Source organism: Camponotus floridanus, unplaced genomic scaffold (genome assembly GCF_003227725.1).
Source record: "Camponotus floridanus strain SB8 unplaced genomic scaffold, Cflo_v7.5 scaffold46, whole genome shotgun sequence".
Taxonomy (NCBI): domain Eukaryota; kingdom Metazoa; phylum Arthropoda; class Insecta; order Hymenoptera; family Formicidae; genus Camponotus; species Camponotus floridanus.
In genome coordinates, this window is record NW_020229614.1 from 443,308 (window position 1) to 470,003 (window position 26,696).

General features: G+C 35.1%; 1 protein-coding gene across 7 annotated transcripts in view; it reads right to left on the minus strand.

The window, feature by feature from the left end:
• Positions 1-26,696, minus strand: part of LOC105257815 (zwei Ig domain protein zig-8) — a 142,541-nt gene that overhangs the window by 43,131 nt on the left and 72,714 nt on the right. For 3 of the 7 annotated variants that reach the window (XM_025411971.1, XM_025411972.1, XM_011268708.3), the window contains exon 1: positions 3,332-3,685. The exons of 2 other annotated variants lie outside the window; for them this stretch is intronic. In XM_025411971.1, the coding sequence (XP_025267756.1) occupies positions 3,332-3,539 (208 nt within the window). In that variant the 5' untranslated portion in view covers positions 3,540-3,685. Of the gene's footprint in view, positions 1-3,331; positions 3,686-26,696 lie in introns of those variants that run through there. 2 more of the 7 variants (XM_011268690.3, XM_011268699.3) reach the window with 2 other exon arrangements.

Below are 26,696 nucleotides of genomic sequence, written 5' to 3' on the forward strand. Positions count from 1 at the left end.
AGAAAAAGAGAGAAGGAGAGAGAGAGAGAGAGAGAGAGAGAGAGAGAAAGAGAGAGAGAGAGAGCTTAATACTTCGGATGTGTTGAGAATCAATTTATGGAAGCGGAAATAGCGAGAAAAGTGATTCCGATGCATTACTGAAGGTTGTCGCGTACAATAGTCAGAAAATTGCTATGTAATGTAAAAGAATTTATTGACATACCAACTATTCGCACAGTATTCCGAATATATACGCGAGTGCACATGTGTATGCGTATTTACTCTCACATACACACAAATTCGATATTTTTTTTTCATTTTAAGCCGCGTGCCACCAAACCAGGACGCGGAACATCTATAATTTTCAATTTCCTAATGGATATGTGCAGTAACTAACGTTACTCAGCCGCGATCATTCAGTTGGACTGATTGAAAATTGTGGCTGCAAAGCGTATCAAGGAATCGATATGTTGACTGAACCATTCGGTAATATATCCATTTTGTTGCTTACATAGTAGAAAAAATTTTGTGATAATATTACACAGAATATACATGTGCATATAATTTGTCTCAAAATTGTATGATTAGATTCAATATCGTATATGTATCATTTTTCTAGATTAAAACGTTTATAGAAAATATATAGAGAGAAAATATAATATAAGCAATAATAGAGCAAATATAATATAAAATAGAAAAAATTCTAGAAATATTTAATTTTACAACAAAGCCGCAAATTTTCTTATCTTCCTTTTCTGAAAGAATCAATTATTTTATTATATTCCGTAATCTTTCAGTTCAGTTTTGAATGTCCATAAAACGTTCCTTTTACATAAAATAAGGATATGATGTTGCGAACATCATATTATCGCGCTTTTATATTATATCTGCGGAGCGAATGCATGTCAGATCATGCAAAGTATGAACTACAGTACATGACGCACGATGAAGCGCATAAACATGAATAAAAGGCAAAAGAACATTAAAGATGATATGTACTACAATAGCAGACGAAGTAATGGACTTAATATGGTGCGCGACGTGGTGTATTATTTAATAAAAAATTACAACTTCTTTATATAGTGAAGCATATATAGTTTTAATGTACGCACGTAATGTTACGTGTATACACACGAAAGCTATCAAAATGCATTTTATAGCTGTTTCCGTAGTATTATTTTTTATACTATTAAATCAATATTATGCATATTCATCAGCGACAAAAGAAAGAAAATAAAAATAGACAAAATAAAGATTGGTTCATTAAAACAAATAAATCCAAGCAAAAATGTGTGCGTAATCTCTCTTTCTGTATATATATTTATTTGAAGTTTCTACACCCTATTTATTTAAAAATTGATTAATTTTTACTATCAAAAAAATATCAAAAGAAATCAATGTTGTTTTCAAGAGATATATAAATGCAATAAATTCAACAATGCAACGTTAAGATTTTTGAAGGATAACTATGAAGCGGCTTTATTGAATTTATTGCATTTATATATCCCCCTTGAAAAAAATTGATTCTTGTTGACATTTTTTGCAAAAATTAATCGGTTTTCAAATAAATAGGGTGGAAACTTTTCAAATAAACGTCCTGTATATATATATGGCATATATGTATATATATATATATATATATATATATATATATACACAAAATTGAAATTGAATGCAATCAAAATAAACTGCAAAATAAAAGATGCTTAGTCAGGATCTAAATTCTCAGATCGATTTGTCAGTATACTATTGTATATCGAATTTTATCTCTGTATACTTATTTAAAAATTATTATTATTAGTTTAATTAATATAAGATTATTATTATTATTATTAATAGTGTTTAATCGTAAATAATGCATTTTAGTAAACGCATAAATAATATAAATCCAGTAATTAAAATGATTTGCGATTGTAGATTGGAGCTCGAAGGAAAGCTCGCGCTGATACTAGTGGTAGGGGTCTGATAATAGTCAGACCGGAGAGCGTGACTGCAAAGACGTCGCTTCGCGGACATGTTGTCTCTAGTATAATATTGCAACGACACTACTACGTTTACATTTATGGCAACCGACTAAATAACGCGATTGAAATCTTCAAGTCGAGTTGCATACGACGAGATTTTTACTCTTTTTCGAACGGTATTTTTCTCAATTCGTAAAACTACGCTCGCAAAATTGTTTGATTTCACGCACGTTATGCCGCAATCTTTGAATCATTTATGAAGTTTAATGTAATAAACAGATGTGCAATAATAATTTCATCAATAGTTATGAAATATATTATTAATTTGCACGTAATAAAAATATTATATGTCGAGAATTGCACTTAATAAATCATTAATAAATAATTATTGTTCCACTGCACGATTGAAATAATCAAATTTGTATTAATTGGAATATAATTGGCGACATGGAATGTCCTGAAAAGCGGTCTGCTAGAACATCCGTCTTGTTACTACAAATCATCACGTTGAATAAATACAGAACCGTCGAGCGGAGGATTTATGATCCTATACGGAACATACAATAACATCGATCTTGTCTCGCCTTAACGTACAAAAAATTTCTCTGAATGTTATCACAGCGCCGCAACAACGTTCGCCATGTTTGCCAGACGGTGTTTATCGAATGGAAAAATATGCTCGTGGCAATTCTGTTAATGGTCGCGGTCGGATTCGCGCACGACGTTACGTAAAAGCTGCTCCATACGAAAGAGGATGTCGAATGCATGCTTTTTAAAGCGCTGCACGCATGTTTCTCCGACCTTGTTATTCTGCTACAACATTTACCAAGTCATTGTTGCCTCGTGCATTCATTTTTTTTACACAAATAAATATGTATGCGTGTTACATTTCAACCATTAACTCCGTACCTTTATTTTTTAGTAATTATGTTTTTTGATTTATACGAGACGCATGTTCATTATTTGATGAAACGCGTATTCATTGTTTGATGGAGGGAAGGGGAAGAATTTTTATAAAAATTACATGAGGCATCTAATATAATATACACTACATTACACAGATTATTGTTTACTTGAAACTGAGCACTGAAACTGAACACTGAAACTGAGAATTCGTCAAATTCAAAATGTATGCACTTTCACGATCAAATTTTGCGATATTTTAGTTCATTATCTACATTTTCTCTATATGATAAAAATTATTTTAATACATTATTTAAATAAATATTTGCACATTTATATATTTAAAAAAATATTTATACACATTATTTTTATGCAAGAATTTGAAGATTTTTCAATCGCTCGATTCATATCGGTCTTTTTAAGTAAACAATTTGATACGTATTAAATTATTTTCTAGAGAAAATTTAACTTTGCAGCTTGCTTACCGTGCAGCAGCATGAAGAAAAAGAAAGTGCAGATCATTTTGAAAGGTTTGTACCGACTGGTCCCATTGCCGTTATATTGTAAATCCATTCCGAGTGCTTTTACAGCCCATCGTTTTCGGTACATTTCACAGCAACTGCTTCTTCGAAGTTGCAACAATCCGACAAAGGCGATGTATCTTCCTAGTTGACGATAAAAAAGAATTTCCATTTTGCTCACAATCTATAATAGTTGCAACACTTATTACTTGGCGGCGACTTGTTTCTATCAGTCATCCACAACGTTTTGCATAACGATTAGATCTCACAAGCATAACGACGACATTTATAAATAAAGAGTATTTTTCTCTTGATAATCTTCGTGAAAATATCATTATTGTTAAAATAACCGCATTATAAAATGAAAGAGTAAATGAGAATATTATAAAATTTAGTAATTTCATTAAATTAATTAAAACCGTGCATAAATATGAGTCTTTAATTATTTTCTACAGTTGCATAAAATATGGATCTTTAATTATTTTCAACAGTTTAGCACGCGAGCGTATAAATTAACGCGAGAAAATGATCGTTTCAGCAATCAGGTTAACATCTCATATTATATGCAACGATATACTTGATACTCTTCCAAATTATGCAACGGACCGTCATGCGCAAGTGTGCGCAATTACTCGGGAAAGTAATTACTTCCGCCGCGATTACGATTTCAAGCGCCGGCAGCAAAAACGAGAGACGAGAACGTTTAATCGTGTCGCGCGTGATATCGCTTCTATTCGTACGTTACTGAAAAGTGTACGTGTTATTTGCTTTCGTGTCAAGCACGAGCAACGAAATCAACAGTATGTGGATTAAACGCATGCAACGTGCGAAATGCGCGTCATATGTTGCCAGTTCCCCGTTAAGTTTACAATAAGTGACGCGCGGCAGAATGCTCGATCGAAAACGAACGTGATATGGTTTCAATTGAATTCGCACGTCCATTACCAGGTCGGCTGTTACTGTGGGCAACAAATCATAATCGACAGAACTAATTTGGTATGCACACAACACGACCAAGGATATTAATTTCACTTGTCATTGAATTTCAGAGAATGCAGCTGCATGCGTATGCGAAATAGATACTAATATAAACTGCTCGTGCTGCAATAAAGTTGAATAAATAGTCCAATCAAAAATGTCGAATCATTGTCAAAGAAGTGACAGTAAAATCAATATGCTAATACGGACAATATTGTTTTAATTATATGTGCAAGCGATCGAAATAGTTTCCCAATTTTTAATTAAATAATTATTTTTAATAAAGAAACGCTTGAATCACTAGTTATATATATTTGTTATATGAATATATCATAATATTAATATAATATTCACACGATTAATAAATTTCAAAAAAAACACACTAAAAAAATTTTCTCAAAAAGCCTGTCAAATTACCTGAGATAAAAACACAATTTATCAACGCAATAAATTGGAATTTTAAAATAACTATTTTTATATATGCATAACATTCATCGAGATATTCGCAAAATATCGACCACGCGAAAGCGGCCACGTGTCCGTTTCTATTATCATTCACTATATTCATCACGCTCTTCGCGTGAAGAATTCATACATGCATTCAGTAAATAGTAAAAATAAAACACTCATGACTAATAAATCAATCGCGTGTTAACGATCAGTCCACTCGTCGCGCCTCCGCGATGTTTAAAGTCGCTCGTCGCACTTCGCCATTACACTATGGAATGCATCGTCCATTGTCGAGAGAAAACATTTCCCAAATCCGTCTTCGCAAGCAGCGGGTGTACCGTTTTTCGTTCCTATCAACTGTCACGGGCTGTGAATGACCGAGCGACAAGTCTCCCGTAATCACAGAGAGAGAACCGGCGCGCCACTAAATCCTTCCAGTGCAGCTGGTCCGTACTTCCACGTGGGCGATTACAGTCCTCGCGCGAGATGCATCTTCACAAGGATCCGGCGACGCTGGTGTATGACGTACGATCGTGCGAAAGGACTAGGTGGGACCGCGCGTTACTTCCGTCCCTCTAAAATGCCGTTCATTCATCATACCGCACTCACACTAACGCGTCGCGGCGCCAACACCTTCACGTACAGGTGCAGGGAGGAGGAAGGGTGAAGGGACAGGGGAGTGCAGAGGGTATCGTGCATCCAGCAGTCGTGTATGCACCGTTCGCGAAAGGCCGGCAGGTGGAGAGGTGGGACACGAGGGGTCGCGAGAGGAGATCGCGGAGCAGGCGAGAGATCTATAAGGGGATAGGAAGAGCAAGAGGGAGAGATAGGTGCGTAAAGAGACCGGTGGGCGAAATGCTGCCGTGGTGGAGACCGCGACCCAACTGCGCCAGCGCTTAGCTAGATATCAGCCCCCGACCACCGACGTCAACTCTTACCACCACCACCGCTCCCCCTCGCGCCCACCCGCCGCGATGCCCAACCATGCCGACTCGCGCCCACCCGCATGCCACCCTATCATGCGCTGCTGTCATAGTCCCACCGTCGCGTCGTCGGCTGGTTGATTGCGAGAAGGGTTGGCGCCCGCAACGGCATTTCCATTGCTACTGCGAGCCGTCGATGACTTTTGTACCGCCGTTGTCACGCGTCCGTGTTTACAGGATTATTAAAGTTGTTAGCAGGATAAGGGCGTGTGTAAGAGTACAAAGTACTATTGTAGCCTGTCCCGAGATTATGAATGTTGTTCGATACTTAATGCCGGCGCTCATGCGGCATCGGGTGTCGGCTTTGAAAGAGAATTTATTGGCTTGAAATGTTTCGAGCATTGCAATGTTTTCGGATATTGCACTTAATGCTTGTAATGTTTTTCCATTCGTGGATTGTCATTTTAGCGCGTTTGATAATCCCGCTTAATATATATATATATATATATATATATATATATATATATATATATATTGCTCGCTGTTAGCGGCTGTATATGTTGATAATATTTACATGTTAGTTTACAAAATTAAAACCGAAGCATAAGATTATCGTATAATACATTCTAATATAGTTCGACTGTGTTTGATGTTGTGAGATAAAAATTTTTGAAACATTAAATTATGAGAGCTAGCGATGTTATATTTAGAGAATATAAAATTGCAGAATAATTTTTCAAATTACTTGTTATTACTTGTTATTACTTGTATATAATTTTTCAAATTACTTGTTATTAATAAAATAAATTGTCAAAATTATTATCGATGATTGAACATTATGATTAGATTTTATTATAGAATATTTTTCTTATATCATGCAAACTTAAATTCTATTCTGCCCAGATATTAATATGATATATCGATTATGACGATGTCGGTTTTCAGTTCTCTTTTTAATCTTTCATTCCTTGCCAATAAGCCAACGGTATTTACTGCTGGCGTCGGCAATATACGCGCAATGGCATTTATATTAATACTCGAAGCATTGCCGGAGGAAGTATTATGATTGTACTCCTGTTTTCGCTTTATGACAATTGTTAATTCACTCGTTGATTTTTTAAATCGTTCAATTAACATGCCATTTTTTATGTATGGAAATTATAATTAGGATTAAAATGCATTATAAAAAGTTTTATGATAGCACCTTACAATCTTGTGTAACTTTATTACAAACAACATTAATTTCTTGTTTTATTACTACCTTCTCGTAATATTACTATCCTCTTATATAATATTATTACCATCATCTTATAAGATTATTATCCTCTTATAATATTATTACCGTTGAAAATTTACTTGCTTGCTATTGTAATTTTCCTGCTTGGATTTTTGAATAAAATATCATTATATGTATAAGGTAAAGGTTCTGTGTTTCTTTCTGTGACACTACAACAATTATGGTGAACATTTCACCTCATTTCTGAATCTCAAAGTGGATTATCCTTTTTCTTTTATTGTATTTGCAATTTATATCATTAGAAAACTGTGAACTTTAAGGCAACTTAGAAGTTTACCTAGCTATTTTCTGAATACCAAATTTTCTTTCTCATCGATTATTTGTTTTATTTTGTTTTATTTTATGTCATTTTCTTGTTTCTTGCAAGTTTCTTATACGATTCGAAGATATTCTCATGTAAAATGCAGAACAGTATTTTCACTGAAATACTCCGCGAAAAAGATAGCACATTATAGAGAGAGAGAGAAGCGTCTCTCCTTCAAAACGTCGTATCAATCATTGATGTCTTAGAGGCCTCGATTCAGCTACCTTCGATCCTCGTTCACGGCATAGCGCACAAGTCGTAAGCTCGTAAATACCGAAATACGCGAGAAGATGCTCGAGCGAGGGCACGGAGCAATTTTCGTCGTATCTTGCAATTTTCATGCAGCTGCAAATGGTTGTGTATGGCCCGCCCAGAAGGCGAAGCACGCTTCGCAGGTGTTTGCCACTTGGGTGTGTCGCCTGACGACGACCTCGTTAAAACGCCTTTTAATCTCGTATTAAGATCATCGGCGAGCTTTTTGAACAAAACTGAATTTTCCAACATATTTTTCTCTTCATGAGAAGGGTAGGTACCCCAAACGTAGAAATATTCAGCTTTTAAATAAAGTAAAGAAGTAAAAAGAACCTCGAAGTAACGACAGGAACGGAATACATTCTCTTCTCCTACAAATAAACTTGTTAGAAAATGTTCAATTTTAATGACTGCGAAGGAATTTTGAATCCTTTAGATTGTTTGTGTCATGCGTTTTTCTTTGCACACGACGCAAATATAATATACATGACTACATATACTGTTCATTTCGAGACAATTAACGCAGTTCTAGTACGTAAACACGACACTCCACTAACTTTGCCAAGAAATCTGATATCCAGTCCACCTATATGCGGTAACAATTAAGCGCATTAGTGCGACCACCGCAAATGCCATGGCGAAACTTCGTGGTAGGTATGCCGTCGTCGTCAGAGTGACCGTCGTCGCGGCATTAGTTGCTAGTCTTTGTGGCAGTAACTGTTTCTGGTTTACGCGGACATTCCACTTACAGCTCTAATCCGGGAGAGCGAGGATCATGAGGCTGACAGCGCGTTAATACCCGCAGCTGAAAGGGATACGGATCACAGATTGAACCTCTCACGGCAAACGGCATTACACTATCGATAAGCTGGACGCGGTGATATCGCGCAATGCAAATTTGGCATCGTATTCCGTGCTACCACTATCTACAATAGTTTCGCTTCAGTATCATTTGTCTGTAATTTGAGAGTGCGATCTGAATCCATATTTTCTCTCATTTGTGATCTCGACAAATTTATAACATGAATTTTGCTTGATCCTTTATACTTTGTATTTAATTTCGAAAAATTCATCCGAGTAAAGATATTTTATTTTAATAATAATAATTTAATATATATTTTAATATACTGAATTAATTATTAAAGATAATTTACATTAATTATTTTTTTTTGTATTCTGTGATGTATCCTAGAATTTAAAATCATTTCATTAAATTTTAATTTATTCTTAAATTCTTGCAGTCACATATTATGAAAAAATTCAGTATTAAATTTGAAATAAATTTTCTCCGTAATATTCCCTGCAAAAATGCGTAAAAGCACGTCGACACAAGTAATTAATATTTTCGCTAGAACATAGCAGCAAATTGGAACTAATCATCGAGCTACGTACTCGCAGATTTATCGAGATCCCGGAGAATTATGCGAATGTTGAATAGCTTGTAATCTCGTAAGATTATGCCGATATCTCTATAGAGAAATTGCGAGGACGACGACGAATCACACGGAGCGGAAGCTCAAGATCCTATTTTGACAAGCCGATGATTTGCTCCAAACATAATAAGCTTAATGTTATGCAAATGTTACGCTACGCAAGTTTGCAAACAATTAAGTATTTTTGCGCGGCGTGCACAAAACGCTTACATGTTTGCCGATTATGGCGCGATGTAATAAGTTTTACGTAGTTTCTGTCGACATTTCTGACAAATAAATTACGATACCATCGTGAAACTCGGATCGATGTTATTCGATATATGTTCGACGCGACGCAATGGTTACATATTCTCGCTGCATCTTAAAATAAATCATACAAAATATGTATAAAGTGTCTCATATATAAATTTCAATGCATTTTCGCGTTACATTCTTATAATAAAACGCTTTTCTTTATAATATCAGCGTTAATTTAATTTTAAGTTTAATCAAACTAGTAATTTATATATTTCCAAAACACGTGAAAAATTAATTTTTATTATAATTAACATTTTTTTACTATAATTATAATAGTAACGATTACTATTATTATAATATTAACAGATTATAAAAAATAATTGTGGCAACCGCGCAAATTATAACAACTTTATTTGAACAAAGAATGAAGCTTCATCTTCGAATTTTTCTTTTCATAACTTCATCATCATTTGAATTGTCTGTTGAATATTTTAGAAAGAATGTGAGATAGATTCTCGCTGAAAATGTATTTATGAATTACTTCTCGCTCAATGAGCATTTTTTATATAATAATAAACGTAATGAAGTGCAGTTGCTATCTCATCTCATCGGTTTATCCTAAAACGATGTAAAAGTATCGCTCACGCAAGGCTCATTAGCATTTAGAGTGGAGAGAGAGATTTATTCTCTAGCTGTGACCGTTGGATCACGACACGGCATGCATAGGATTATCTTCGAGAACCTGGACAATAGTAACCTAATTCATTTATAAAGGAAACGAGGTACTTTCGCGGGGATGATCTTTCGAGCAGTCTCGTTTCTCTCGCGCGCTGCCTCGGAATTTTACGTTTCAGCGTTCGTTTTTGCCTTCGAGTCACGTAAGGGTAATGAGATATAACGACAAATCTTTTATCTCCGTGATCAGAGCTCAATATAATACTCGCACAGTTTATTTTCTGCCCAAACACGCGGTAAAATCGTTCCGCGCAATTGAATCATGTGTTGTTAAAAAAAATTGATAACCGAAAACGCATACAAATTACTATCGTTAAACTTTACGATACATTAAATAATTCGAGACAATTCAGTCAGATTTATATATCGGCGCTTATATAAAATTGCAGAAGCTCCTTTGACATTTCAATTTCGAATGCATTATCGCATTTAGTCGCAAAATTTAAAATTGCCACGTGCAATTCGATTTCCGCTAATTATTCAATACGTGCGGAAATGATCGCATGAATAATCGTGAGCGAACGTTTATTGCAGTTCCTAAAGTCAATAAGGCTATATAATTTGGCTAGCGATATGATTGGCAATATCGCATCATGTCACGATACGTCTATAACATATGTACACTATCATATAATTCATATCTTGAGTCTGCGTATGAAAAAAAAATATATTTGATTAATACTAAAAAATGGAAGCGCAATATGTATCTATTAACGGAACAAAAACGATGTTTGAAATAGGTATTGCAATATTTAAAAATATAAAAACTTCTCTGATAGCATCCAGATTTTCGATAAAACTCACAAACTATTGAATTGGCAATCGTCTGCATTTATTTTAGAATTTTCTATAGCGACTCTTGCGGTAGGATGTCACGAGGGGAGCGCATTACGTCGAAATTATTCGCGCAAATGGTGCTGCTTTGTATTTGCGACGTGGATCCGAAAGCTGGCGGCGATTATGTTACAGATCATGGAAATCCAAGCATTCTTGGTAAACGCCATATGTCGCCAGATTACCGGCCGGCAGGGAACGCGAGAAGTTACAGCGCTGTTTCAAAGCAGATTACCGTTAATAGTCGACGTAGGTATGTGCTGTTTAGCACTAAGTATCAGTCTACAAAGTTCTTTCTCTTTATCCCTGATAGACTGCGCTATAGCTGTCTAATCAAAAATTTGTTGACCAAGAATGAGTATGGGATAAAGTATGAACGACTGAGTATGGGAAAAAGAGTAACGTTGCACTTAAGCGACGCTTTTCCTTCTTGATGAAAATTTAATTACTATCTCGTTGATCTCCTTTCTAGATCTGGCTAAGTGCCAATTTATTTCTTATGTATCCTCGAACAAGCACACAACAAAGATCTCATTACTGCATACACAATGTACTTATCATCGTAAAGTTATGAAAAGTTTATATACATGATGCTTGTAATAAAATTTTTAATTCACGTAAAAATATGATCATTAAATTATTTAATTTGATTAATTTTAAAATGATAACTTTAATCTTTCAAAAAATAAAATGTAAAAATATAAGAGTAGGGTGTTTAATATAGAAAATTCAAAAGTTTTAAATACAAGATCTTCCCTGAAAACTTAAAAATTATTAAATTTAATTTATATTATTTAAATTTTTTCGCTATTTTAAAATATTAATGTACAATTCGTAAAATGTAACTGACGTAAATGAAAAATTATTCTCTTACTTATTATCATATCAAATATCTTATTTCCTTATTCTGCGATTTCTTTAAATTCACGTAAAAATATTTTACATTTTCACCCTTCAATCAATTCGATGCAGTTGGAAATCGACTTTTATGACATAACCGAGTGCTAGATATTTCTCATTAGATTTGATAATGATGTCATAATAAACCGCGGGCAAAAATCGCTCACATCGCTCTCGAATACTGAAAAAAAAAATTTGATTCGAGATACAGACAAGCCAGACACATTATACAGTCTCGTTTTCTATAGAACCCTCTTACAGAGATTGTATTCGGCGGAACGGCTCATTAATCGTCGTTCACCAGGTTGGGCTTTCCTTTTTTTTCACATTTCTTTGAAACGCAGTGCCATTCACGTTCCCGATATCGACATACGCCCGCCGGCTAAAAAAAGAGAAAAAGAAAATGTGGAACGTACATCCTGTACGGCCGACAATCGTAGAAAGAAAAGAGAAAATCTAGAGGATAGTCAAATGGGAGGTTTTTGCGTAGAGAGCGCGTTAGAAAGGACGTTTGATTTCGGAGGAAGAAATCAATCGTGCTTGAAAGCGCGGTAGTTTTCGGCGTGAAATCCAAGCTTCTATATCGCGGTTGCTGACAGCAATCCTTTTTTTTATTAGAAGTGTACCTTTTTTTATTTTATACCCTACCGAATTCGATTGGTTGCATTGCGATGTTGACGTTACATAGAAACAGTACTGTAAGTTACAAAAATTTTTTATTTTTAGAATAATTCAATTGCAAAACCATTTAATACATTTCTATATTTTTGAAATTCCATATTTTTTTTTTAATTTAATTTCAAATATCAATATTACAACTATTACTGTTTTATTTTTATTGAGATTGGGAGTCCTGTCTATCATTGGCACAAATTCTGTGTATAAAATTCATCGACTGGATGAACGCTTCTACCGTCGTCGAAATAATTGGCGGCTTAGAGAATTGCTTCCGCGGCGAAGCGTGGTCTCGATAAGCTGGCACGTAGCTTCATAACTGCTTCCTGATGCTTCGAATGCATCGCGAGCCAGGAAATTGGTGGAGGTGGGTTTGGCGACACGGACAGGAAGCGAGAGAATCGAAAATATTGCCGCGCGTAACGAGCTGTACGTGCTCTGTGCTATCGCGTTCGACCGAAAATAAATTTGCGAAATCGAATCAAACGCCGAAAGAGACGCATAATGGAATCTATTAGAGCGAATTTCGCCGTCCGATTTCGTCCTACGCTCACGGACACGCTATAAACGTAACATGCATCCTCGTAAAACTTTAATGATCCGATAGAGACGTTTATTGAAATAAATTTGCATGACATAAATTCTTTTCGATTCACCTATCGTCATGAAAACATCATTGTTTATTTAGTAGAAAGAGGAGCTTTGATTATACTTGGATTTCAATACATATATTCGTTATATGTTTACTATCTTTTATATATTCTTGAATCACACTATATTATTCATACGTCTAACGAGAGTGATATGATAATAATAACGTCGCGTTTTTGCTACTCCATAAAAAACGCGGTCAAAATTATAAATCTTATTATAATATATTATGCTGGTCGACTTTTTGCACTAAATACAGCAGTAAAAATCCAAATTTTGTTCGGGCATTCATAAATCTTTAGCCGTACAAAAAAAATCGTACTTTAAAGAAATTGCCAAAAGACGAAGGAGTCGGACGCTGAGAATACTGAGTTTTCCCACGGGAAAACGGCGGAAGTGACTCGCGGTACAGTATGTAAGAAGCCAAGAAAGAGACGAAGCGGAGAAAGACAAAGAGAAGTGGCGAGATACGAGAACATGTTCGTCGTTCAACGTCTTCCTTTAGTTTCCGGCCGCGCGTGCGAGAGGGAGAAAGAGAGAAAAGAGGAGGAGAGAGAGGGAAGGAAAAGATGAAACTATTGTGTAACTTTGATGCAATTCGAAAGACTCATAACTGACGTTCAAAAGGACAGCTCTAACATCCGTGTGATACCTGCTTGGCTGTCGTCCAGGGCCGGCTCCGGTTAAACGAAGCGAATCTTCTGTGATATCTGTTTCCCTCTTTCTCGCGTACCATATGGCCGCCCACCGCTCCATAGCATTGACACCGGCTTGTTTTCCCACTGTCATCCTCCGTCCACGAACCCGAAACATCGTGAACGTGAGGACATGTACACACACACACACACACACACACACACACACACACACACACACACACACACACACACATATATATATATATATATATATATATATATACACATACGCATGCTCTTGGTAGCCCTACTTCTGTCAGGGATCTCTATGCGCTCTGGAGAAGATTCGAAAGCAAATACTCGGAAGTACGCTGAAAAAGCTCACAAGACGATCGCCGTTTCTCGAGATCGTCGATCTCGCCGTCGAGCCCCATTCTCCCATGTTTAGGAGAGGAACGCCGAGTAATTCTGTGTCGTCCATCCGTTTGTACCGGAAGCCCCGGGAATCTCCGGCCGTTGGGGTCGGGACGCCGATAGAACTACCTTCTCCTCCACGTTCTATCGGCGTTTCCGTCCGGTGCTATTATAGATAAAAGCGGCCGCCGGTAAATTGTTGTTTCGATTGGACCGCGAGCACCTTCTGTTCCATTATTTTCGACGCTCCTCTGCCATCGGACCCGGCGGACTTCAAGGCACTTTATCTCGAATTTTTCCATTCCGCCCGTTTCTTTATCGTCGCGTTGGCACGATTGCGAGAAACGCGCCGTCAACTTCCCTCGCACGGCATTTTTGTCTTGTCGCTTCGTTACTCGTTCTTACGAACGAACGAAAACGCCCAAAGCGTGATAAATTGCGTAAAGAATTGCGATGAATATTGCACGAATTAATCCGCTGCGCGCGTCGCGTCGGAAAATGTGTTTCGCGCATCGAAAAAATCGTTAGTATCGTATTTTCAAACGCCCCACGAGATAGTTGAATGTTTTAACATTTTGAAATAATTTTGCAGATGATTAAATCCCCTTTCAAGATTCATTAACATCGATTCTCTACACTTTGTTGAAATAGCTCGAGATTACTGCCGCTCGCGTGCGATCCTAAAGTCATTCTTGACAGAGGAGATATTACGGCCAATAAGTCATCACGTCGTACTGTCGACGTTGCAAGCTGGCGGAATCGATGCTCGATCATTAACAAGATTTATACAGAAATCGAATACGCGTTTTTTTTGCGTCCTGTCGAGCCCCACTCGGCCGCTGTATTCAGCGCAATCCTCGGTCCTTCCTCGTGAAAAATTAAAGATCCCGACGCGCCGCTCTTTTTTCCGGAGCATTTATCAAGCCCACGGAGCCGTAGAAACTGCACGAGCTGCAGAACGTAATCTTGAACAATTCGAAGAATACCGGACGATTTCCTCGTCCCATTTTTGCCGCTTCAACATTTTCGTCCGCCCGCCGCTTCGATGCTCCGATCGCCGTTATTATCTTTTTAAGCGCGTCCCGGATCAATCTAATTTCCAATTCCCAATGTTATCACTGGAAATTTTCGTCAATGACGCATGCAACGCGACAGAGAGTAGATTAAAAATATTTTCTTCATAAGAGAGAAAAAGCGGTGGCTCTTTCTCTCTCGTCGATGTACGATCAATTTTTAAAAATTAATTATTAAATTAATTATTATTAAATTATTATATAAATTATTATATTAATTATTAATTATTATATAATTATTATTAAATTATTAATTATTAAATTATTATTAAATTAATCTCTCGATAATTGAGTATCTCTTACAATTTTTCATTTTTTCTAAAAAAAAAAAAATCCATAATATAATACAAATTTTAGGAAAATGTGAAATAATATGAAATATCTTTAAAAAAAAAAAAAAAAAAAAAATATATATATATATATATATATATATATATAAAATATACAATTCTGTGAAAATTATAAATTTCCTACAAAGGAACTTTCAGCCACACAACTCATAAAATTTAAAGTAATACGCAGTGATTTCGACATGTATTAAAATAATTTGAAATTAATCATAGTGCGCTTCGCAATTATATATACCTATATAATGTTAAAATATAATTTAGACGACAAGTTAGTATCGCAGCTTAATTTGTGTGAAAAGAGTAAAATAATTTAACTGTAATAAAATAATTTTATCTCGACATACGAGCTGTACTTTACAGACAAAATGCTCACGATGAAATTTACAGAAACCAAATGTACGCGACTCCTTCCTTAACGTAATTGCGCTCGCGGAAATATCTAAAATACGTATTTCATTTTCATTTGGAACATAATAAACACTAGTTTTAATTACCGGGATTTTGCATGCTTAACGGCACCATTACGGTCGTACGCGACGATTTTTTTATGCCTCTTTATACTCGTTCGCTTCCAACGTGAACATCAAGATAATTAATCACATTTAATACCGTTGATGATTAAAGAGGATTAGGGAAATCCTTAGAGCGCGGCTTGTTATGGCAGAAATAATGGAGCATCGTGCATCTCGATCGAGTGTCGGCTGCGTAATAAGCAACTTTCCTTCACCTGGGAATATAGTTCACAGGAAGTTACGATAACTTTAATTCCACTGGGATATCAGACTAATTTGCTTAGGCAAGGTGTTTAAGTATCTCTAATCTCGGAGTGATTTTCAATCAAAAGCTGATCGTCACGGGATATGATAATCTCAACACGTAACTCTTCGCTACGAGAGTGGAATTAAACGCGATAATTACTTTATACAAGATATTAATACGAATACTAGATGTAGGCAACAATACGCATTCATCCATTTTCAAAAATAAAATGATGTCCCATTTTATCATTGTTTGCAAGAAAGTGTTTTTTCTTCAATCAAAAGCATTCGTAAGCGTTCGCAACCCTTATTCAACCTTATCATAATGTATGCTTCACTCGGCTATTTTGAAAAGCGGATTATCGCAATTTCCATTACATCATTGGAGAGTTATTAAAGGGAGTTATTAAAGAGTACATTCTCTTTTCGAGAATTTTCACGCTGGATCCGCAAGTTGTTAAGGCAAAAGCCGTTATCACGCCGGTGATTACGTATCCTATGGAAGTCATAGGGTGCGCGCTCGGTCGAAACTTGGCACGCGGTTGACAGGTTTACGATGACTACCGGAAAACATGAAAACGGTAAATTACGGTCGGGCATTGCGACGCGGGCATGCCACGCGTGTATTTTCCCGCCGCGAATGCCGCTTTCGCGAGCGAACTCAATAATTCGCTTGTAACGTGGACACGATGCCTCCATCGAACGATTATTTGCGGCGATTGTTGTAACTGATTGATTGCGCGAGCAATTTCCGATGAAACTCTCCTTCGCGAGATTACATTTACACTTTTAATTGTATGGCGTAAAAAATGGAAAAAGAGAAGAAAATAGGATATTTTTAATGCTTTTTTTAAAAAATCGTTAATATTGTCAATTTTGCGGGAAATATTTCTTGTTTAATATATTGAATTCTCGATGTACATAGTTTGACTTTAAGGATGTATTGGACGGACCGTCTGTCTCAAAAGTTAATCCAAAGTATCAAAAAATTAAAGTTGGACAGAATACGAATTCTAATTGATCAAAATTTTTTTTAAAAATCACAAAATCATACTTCAAAGTATTCTTTAATATAAATAGATCTTAATTACAAATAAGATTATGCAGTTGCTACATTTTATCATCAATATTGCGTCAAACCAATAATTACAGTTATTTTTTAATAATAATTTCAAAACGAGCAAGTAAATCGTTTTAAAACTTTGTTGAAAACATTTTTACATGTATGAAGAATATAATATTACAAAATGAAATTTTTATCATTGTTTTTTATAGTTTGTGAACAATTTATTACCTGTCTCTTGAACGTTTACATAAGATCCTATGTTAAAATCGCAAAATTCAAAAATTAATAACTTTTAAAGGAGCAAGTAAAATTTGAAATAATTCATGACGATTTAGAATGTTATTAAGAATGTTAAATTAAAAATTCACGATAATCTCATTGATTGTAATAAATCTCCAATACATCCTTAATCAAGTTTCAAGATTTTCGAAAGAGAGTAGATCTCGATGTAAGTTATTGTGTTCCATTTGATTAGCTTTTGAACAATTGTTTTATCAATCTTCAAATCTAATTCTTATACGTAGTCTGTAATATTTATTATTTCTGCTTATATTTGATGATATAGAGATCTCGATATAGTAGGAATACAAGATGAAACAACTGCGAATCGCAGTCTTGAGTTATACTGGCGGAGCGTTAACACTCCAAAGTTCGTGCATGCCAACTGTCACAATCACTCGTGCATGAAACAAACACATCGTCGGTTGCGTGGTTCACCATTGATTGCATAGCTCCGCCGATCGTAGGTATATATTCTGATACGGAGAAACGTACACGCGCGGCTGCCGGTTGTAGCTACAACGGTTCAGTAAAACCGTCGGTTTGTTTCATGTTCCGAATTGAGACGTATATATCTTCTCCCACCCCCAGGACCAGCAGCAGCTGCAGTTCAACCGCGAGTCCGACTCGAGCACATACTTGAAACTATCAGCTCGACTGTCAAACTAGAATCGATAATGTAGTCGGCCACAATGGGTTGCCTGCCCAGAGCAGCTCTTGCATACAACTAGGCAAAGAGATGGATTCGTAACTATCCGTAACTTTGTGGGGAGCTTCGAAGAACGAGAATCGAAGAACTCGTGCACGGGAGAGGCTTATGCTGCGAGCTTATAAGAGTGTTCCGAAGTATGTATACCAGCACATGAATTATGGACCAGACGACGAGGGAGTCGAGTTATGCAAAACCTGGTTCTCGATGCAGTTCACTTTTCGATGACACGCTCGTACGTACATACACTGTCTCGATGCATCCATAAAAGTTGACACTGCGACTTTCTCGGTCATCATGGAGGAAAATTATAGGTTTTCTACTTCGCTTATACATCCATCAATTATGAACATTATACTATAATAAAGATAATAAATTATATAATTTAATGCACACAAACACATACAAATATTTTTTATCTCCTCTCTCCTCTTCCTTTCTCTTAAATCAATTTAAAATCTCTTTGAATTAATGTCATTGATTAAAAAAAAATGACAAGATTTGACCGAAGATTAGTATTTTATCAATTTTTAATGAAAACACACGTTTTGCTTTTTAGGTTTTTCTGATTAAAATAGTAAAATTTATTAAATAGTATATAATAATAATTATTATTATTAAATAGTTAAATTTAAAAAAAACAATATTACACTAATTGATTCTTCTCAATGAGATTTTTGTTTGCAACGCTATTATTATAATTGAAACTTGCACATATATAATACCATACAAATCTACGACAGAACATGAGATAGAAATAAACAAATTCAACTTCTGCAAAAGTGTGCTACTCCTAAAAGTATTATGAGTTTATTGCGGATACTAAATCCACTAGAGCATCGCGCGATTCGTCTCGAAAAGAAATTCGGGTCGTGCTCAGAACGAAATCAGCTCAGGCGAACCAAACTATAGTCGATAATATAGTCATTGATGGCATAACTCTGTCGTGCGAGAAGAGATCAGTAACAACTCGCAACTTTACGGGAGAGCTTAAGAATTCGAGAAAGCCTGGGGCTTATAAGAGCCGCCTCGGTACCAAAGTATGTACTTTGATGCATGTATTATGCACTAGAAGACGTATACGAAATGTATCTTCGGGTTATGCAAAATTTGCCATACTTGGCATAGTCCTCTCACTCTCCCTCTTTTTCTCTCTTCTTACCCCCGTTTATTCTCAATGAAAACATCCGTAGACATCCTTCATTCGCATTTCGATAAGGATGCACGTTTTTATTTGACGTATCTGATATCAGCAAGATAAAAATTTGAATTTATAAAGAAATGTTGAAGAAGCTGGCAAGTGTATTTTTCATCGTGCATTTCTCTTTGAATTAAAGATAAAAATCTTAAGAAAATAAAATTTTGACTATTATAATGCAGGAGACGCAAAACAATAGATATATTGTATATTTTTATCTTATAAATAAATTTTTGCGTAAAAAAAGTAATAATGATAGAATGATATAAAAATATAATGCTGAATTTATTGTATATCTTAATTGTATGTGTATAGATAAATATTAAATATATTATTAAATATTAAGTTTAAAAATATAAGTGTGATTATTTTTATACTTACTTTTTATACTTATTGTAATTAAAAAATTACTTCAGAAATTTACTTAAAAATTTTTTTAATAATTTATTATGCAGAGAGAGAGAGAGAGAGAGAGAAAGTGAAAGAAAAAGAAAAAGAGAGCAAGAGAATTACATGATATATATTGCTAAAATATTTATTATTTTAAAATATAATTATATATATATATATATATATATATATATATATTAATCCGTCTTAAAAATGTTATAATTTATTTATTAATTTATTTATTAAATAAATAAAACACTAAGCATAACACGTATATCATTTTTTTAATGAAATAGTTATTATCTACAATTTTCTCTAATATGTTGGTAACCAATCACAGTGTTTGATTGCTTAAGCCACTTCATAGTCTAAAATACACTCAGATCCCGATGAAATGTTAACACGATAGGATATGCATACCAAACTATGCTCAAATCTAGATCGTTAACGAGACCGCTGAGTAGTAGATTGCAAGCTGCAGTCGTTCTGATGTATGTGTATACAACTATGTATATATATATATATATATATATATATATATATAATTTATACATATATGATTTATATATATATATATATATATATATATGCATGTATGTATATGTATATCAATCGTTTGATATACATAATTAACACGCACGATAGCCTGGCGTGGCCAGTTATCTACATAATAGTTCTAACTAGACATTGCACTTTGATCGATAGACGTCGTTGATATTATAGGCGCCGCAAACGTCACGGACACCAGAGACGTCATAGACGTCGGGTCACGTATCTAATGAGCAATCGTGATGGCTAAACGTTGCGATATCACCATTATCTAACCAGGTTGTAGCTCGCAATATCCATCTAATAAATCTAATCGAAGCAAAATTACTTATTTTCTCTTGGGAGAAAAGTAAAGTAGCTCTTTTTCATAATTAACTCAATTCAAACGAAACCTGTATATATTGCAGACATTTGATCAAATCCCTAATGAACCGACAATTTAGCTAATGATGCAGATCAGGAACTGTTTGTTGTACATATGTCTATTGGCATCGCTATTTGGAGAGAGAACAGTTTGATTAGCCGGCGATAGACATGATTGCAATGGAAATATCAAGAAATGTTCAATCTACAAATAGCCGGATAGTTAAGTTATGGATATCGTGATATATTAAACAAATCAGACATATCGTGATATATTAAACAAATTAAAAAAGCATGTTAGATTGAAGTAAAAAAAATATTCCTACAAATAGCCGGATAGGTCATAGATATCGTAATATTTTAAACAGATCAGACATATCGTGATATATATATTAAACAAATTAAAGTGGCGTGTTAGGTCGTATTCTTTTATTTAAGTTAAATTTACATATTATATCGATCGATTATTACTTAATGGATTTTCTAAATCGATTTATTGACAGAAGACGGAGTAAACCGTTGAATCAGATAAACCAATTTGCAACTTAGATTCAATACGAGATACTCCAGCCAGAGTTTTTCCATCAAGAAACGTGTAATAGAATCCAAAGAAAAATGCACTTTTCGACGCTGCCGTCTAACCGATATCGCCGGAAATGGGCGCGTCCCTGCACTATCCTGAAATCTATCCACGCGAAGGGATGCCCGTCGGTGGCGTACGGTTATTGCACCCATCTCTGCCAGCACTCGATGCGGAGACGAGTTTCTAGAAAGTTGGACAGGAGCGGCTAGTTGCACGTGCAGGCACGCGATCGAGCGAGAGATTTTTGCACGCGATCATACGCCGCGTCGGATGAATTCCCGAACGACGGCCCTCCCAAGCTCATGGGATCCGGTACGTGCGTTAACCTGACCGTAACCATTGGTCGTCGCGGATAAAAGTATTACACGTAATGAAATCGTATCTACGGGAATTGTAGAGACATGGCTATTACTGATACCGTTAATGTTGAATCGGATAAAGAAATGAGGCTCGTTTCGGGATTAAAAAGAAAAGTCTGTTAAAAGTTTGAGCTCGACAAAAATTGAAATCAATAATTTTAAACATTCTTTTGCATTTTTTGTTTAACTAATTTCTTGACAAAGTTTGAATTTTATTAATTGATATTTAATTAATAATTATTATCAATTTATTTTAGATTATATTTATTATACAATAAATATAGGACTTGATTTGATTTTTATATTTCATTTGAAATACTAAATATTATCGATTAATATCCCAAATGTCTCGTTCGATTAATATGGTCAAAATTTAACTATCCATGACCTAACTATCTGACTATTTGTAGGATATTGATGGCTATAATTCATTAGAGCGGTTGCAATACAGATGAATGTATCATTGCATTATATGTAGAAGAGTAAATATCTTCTATCTAATCAAAGTATATATTGTGAAAGGAGATGTATTTGCTGTGCCACGATATTTATTTGTCGTATTATTACCTTAATCGGCCTACGTTCGTTTCTACGCTAAACCGGATTTTAAGCTACGAGTACAAATTAAATTTCCGCCAAGAAAAGTCAAATGCAAATTGCTTCGCGTGATAAAATTATATAGTTACGTATCAGCGCTTTTTTCGAGAACACCTTGTATAGTTCATTAAACGGATAAACCATAAACTAATTGCACCCATATACAAAGATTACAACCTGATAGTTTGAAGCGGTAAAATACGGAATGTATAATTGGAAGATAAATTACTACAATGTCCGCCTTTCGAAACGCGCGCAGAGTTTTCTCTGAACCATAGAACAAGTCGATCGCCGAAAGCAATTACTGACCAGATATGCACGGTTATATACGAGCGAGTGATCGATAAGAGGGTGGTTTTCGTGATAAGAGTGAACCAGTCCTGTAGTTTCAGTGTAGCCTCAGCTATCAATTGGGCGCCTTCACCTTTAAATTATAGTTAAAGAAAAGGATCAAAGGCTCTCGTTCGTCCACTGTGCAACTTTACTAGCCAATTTTTGTTCCGAATAATCTTATTTCCCACGGTTTATCCCAGTGCTTTAATTCTTAGTAACGTATACGGAATCTAAACGAAAGCCATGAATATAAATAGCGTACAAAAGTTCCGCTCGCATTTCAACAAATACCAATTTAATGCATGTGTATCGTTTAATAATCAAAATAATCAATTCGTTAAACGAAGCGCTTCGCGTTACTTATTCATTCATCCGCAGTATGCCGTGCGTTTATCGCGTGTCGTATCGGTAGCGTAGAACGAAAATACCGCATTAATTAAAGTGTACTGTAGTAATCAGCTGGTAGTAATTACCTGTCGGTGTGTCTTGCATCGCGACCTGAAGCTGCCAACCTTTTTCGAATTTTCGGTTGAAATCGGTTTGCGCGAATCCCGCGAGCGGCTTATCATAATTAACAAAATTTTTTATTTGTATCACGAAAATTCTGAATTTTCTTCAGTCAGATCGAGAGAAGAAATAGATAATGAGATGTAACATCAATTAATGATTATATTAATAAATTTCCAAATAGTATATTACAGGAAATAAATTATTTCTGCTGATAATAACACCCAACGAGTTTTAATGATTTATCGGGCATTTTATAAAATTTGCATTTGTTTAAAGAATAAATTATTTAAAAAGGCGAATCTGTTCATTAAAAGGAAAAGATGGCCCTAGACGACACTTATGTCTCTCGCATTAACAGCGCCCATCTTTTTTTCATTTTTTCACTATCTCGTCGTAGAACTTTCTCTCGAATGTGAGACAAATCGCGAGTCGGTGATTTATCGATACTGCCGGACCACTCGAACGTTCGAGATCGCACCGGCGGTAAATTAAGCGTTTCCACAGAGCTGCAGCCCGTAAATGGGTGACACTCGATTTGCTCGCATGGCTTTTCGGGCGCCGTCAGAGATACGATCGAAGATACGACCCAAGATTTGGTCAGGGTGTATATTGCCAACAAAGAAGCTTTACGTGGAAAATGCTATAATAATGGGATCTCCTTTGAAATTAGTTGAAATAGATTGATCAGAAAATATTTGCACATATTTAATCTATCATTAGATTGCAATTTATCATTTGTCTTTTGCCTTAGGAAGTCTTACCTTAGTCGAACCTTAGGAAGTCTAGTCTTAAAAAAAAAGATATTAAGAAATGTACAAACACGTGCAATTTACGTGCAATAAATTTTCATAAATTTTGCGAAATGACAAGGATAAATTTGTGACGTATCAGACATTTGCATAAATTCATTTCATTTATTTAAGATTAAGAAATTCTTTAACCAATTATGTCTTTAACAATGCAAAACATAGTTCCGCACAGTAAGTTTCAACTGGACTCTAATAGAATTTTAACTGGGACTCAGTTACCAAGATGTTTCGTATTTAAATTCGGAACTTACGACAAAAGATGGTGTATTCCAACTGTATGTTTACTGTAGAAGTATGATCGCGTGAAATTTATCAGAAAATGCAATATTAAAATTTAAAAGGCAAACCGTGCAAAACATACCGTACGGCGACTCTACCGTCCAACATCTTTTATTATGAAATATGAATAAACAATCTTTTAAAGTAGTTTTCTACAATATTTCTTCTACACGTGCAATTTATTCTTGCAGCCAACAAACGAATGGTAATAGAGAATTGCCTGTACAAATCTGAAGTGCGGTTCACCGCGTGAGTTTAACCAGTGGGCACGAGAGCTTCTCCTCCTTGTTACAAGAATATATAACAAGTGCGGTGCCTAAACCGACCACGCGCATAACATTAATCCATATTACGTTGTTTTACACGATCCTCCATGCTCAGCGGGAATAATGCGGGATTACGTTGTAAATAATTCCGCGTATTGTTACATGAATCACGACCGCATAAGTGGAAAATCGATTTCAATGCATTTTTATTGATTACGATTTATGATTTAAAAACTACCAAGAATAATTTCAAATTTATCACATAATCTGATTGGTTTAAATAAGATAATGCCTGCAACGAGTTTACGTACAATAAATTATATAAAAGCTTTTTTAATCCTTAAAAAATTTTTGCAGCAAATGTTTCATAAAAGAAACTCAGAAATTTATTAAATTACAAATCACATCTTGAAAACAATTTTATTTGATATTTTTCAAGATTTAAAAAATTATATTAAAAAATTTTTATTATACTTTTATTTAAAGCTTTATACATTATTTAAAGCATTGTATCTTTATACTTTAACAAATAAGTGTTGAATATTGTCCTATTGTCATATTGTAAACTCAATGCTAAATCTTTTAATCTCGTTTCTCGCCCTTTTGAACAAGCGAATCAGGCGAGAGCCATGGCTATTATTATTTTCTTCGAGTCGTAACAAATAATACGAGAATATGTACACGAATCTCTTAATACCAGAACGAGTCTTTCCTCATGGCAATACGACCATTAAACATTTAAATGGATTCCCATGGTGGCTTTAGAACGATACAAGGAATACGGTAAGTAGCGACAGGAGTAAGAGACAGAGCAATGCAAGGGCGGGGGTGGAAACGGGGTTGGAGTTTCCGTAGTTTCGATATCTGCCTCCGCGAATGTTGCAACGGGCGCAGCGCTCAAATATTTATCGGACACGCCTTACATACCCAAACTAAAACTCCGGATTCCGGTAGTTACGACGTTATTAATGGTCTGCTATGAAATGCTCGTAAATTTCATGGAATTTAACGCCGATTCTTCCTTAAGCTATGTCGAAAATCGCTATTAAAGTTGGCAGCAAAATTATTTATATTACATCAATCATTTTTTCCTTTTACTTTGCTCTTTTTGATGTATGTAATTGTTATCTTTTGCGCTAAAAAATATTTTATTTCATTTTATTTTATTTTTCATTTCATTCCGACTAATTTTAAATCATGAATTTGAGTATAAGAATGATGTAAGACCGGTATACTTTTATACGCGCAATTAATAAATCATGTACCGCTCTCGTGATATCCGGAGTGCTTTCGTCGTTCCTTCATCGATTCTGCTACAAGAGAACGATATAGAGTCTCTGTTAAAGGTCGAAGACACTAGTCCCACCTACATATAATGTAGCATACAAAATTTATACGAAACATTGTACAGTTTGGCAGACTTATTCCGTAAAACTTTTAAATTCCGATAATACGTAACGAAAAATTCACGTTACAAGAACTCTACAAACTTTTAAATCTGTATTGGGAAGAGTATAATTCATATTGATGATGCATTTTAAAATTCCATTAAAAGTAATAACAATTATATGATCTCTTTTTAAATTATATTATTATATTTTATCTAGATATTTATACTATTTGCTTTAATCCACAAATAACAATTTTTTTAATATTAAACCGAGAAAAATCTTAAAAGTATAATAAATAAAATAATATAATATTATTATTGTACTTATTTGTCTTCATTATTTAATAATAATAATCTTTAGACTTTTTTATATACTATTTTAAACATTTTAAACTGAGGTGCCTTAAAGATCCTAGATAGCCTGCTGCAACTGTATGCGAGCTTTACGCTTCGCTTATTCGAATATTCCCAAGCGTTCCCAAGCATACACCGACGTAAAAGCATCGAAGACGACATAGGTTAAGCTCGTCTTTTCCTCTCGCAAATATAAAAAGTTGCTCTTCGAAAGACGAACGTAGTTGTAACCGCGGATCTGTGGGTTCCCGGTGGTTTGGAGTGACGGGTTAAAAGGGAAACCTTTAAAAGCTCTGGCTTGTGCTCTTTGAGAAAACGGTTAATTTGCAAATACTTTGCTGGAATGTCCTCTCGTATTTATTTCGAGATATATGAAAATCGCTTGGTTACTCT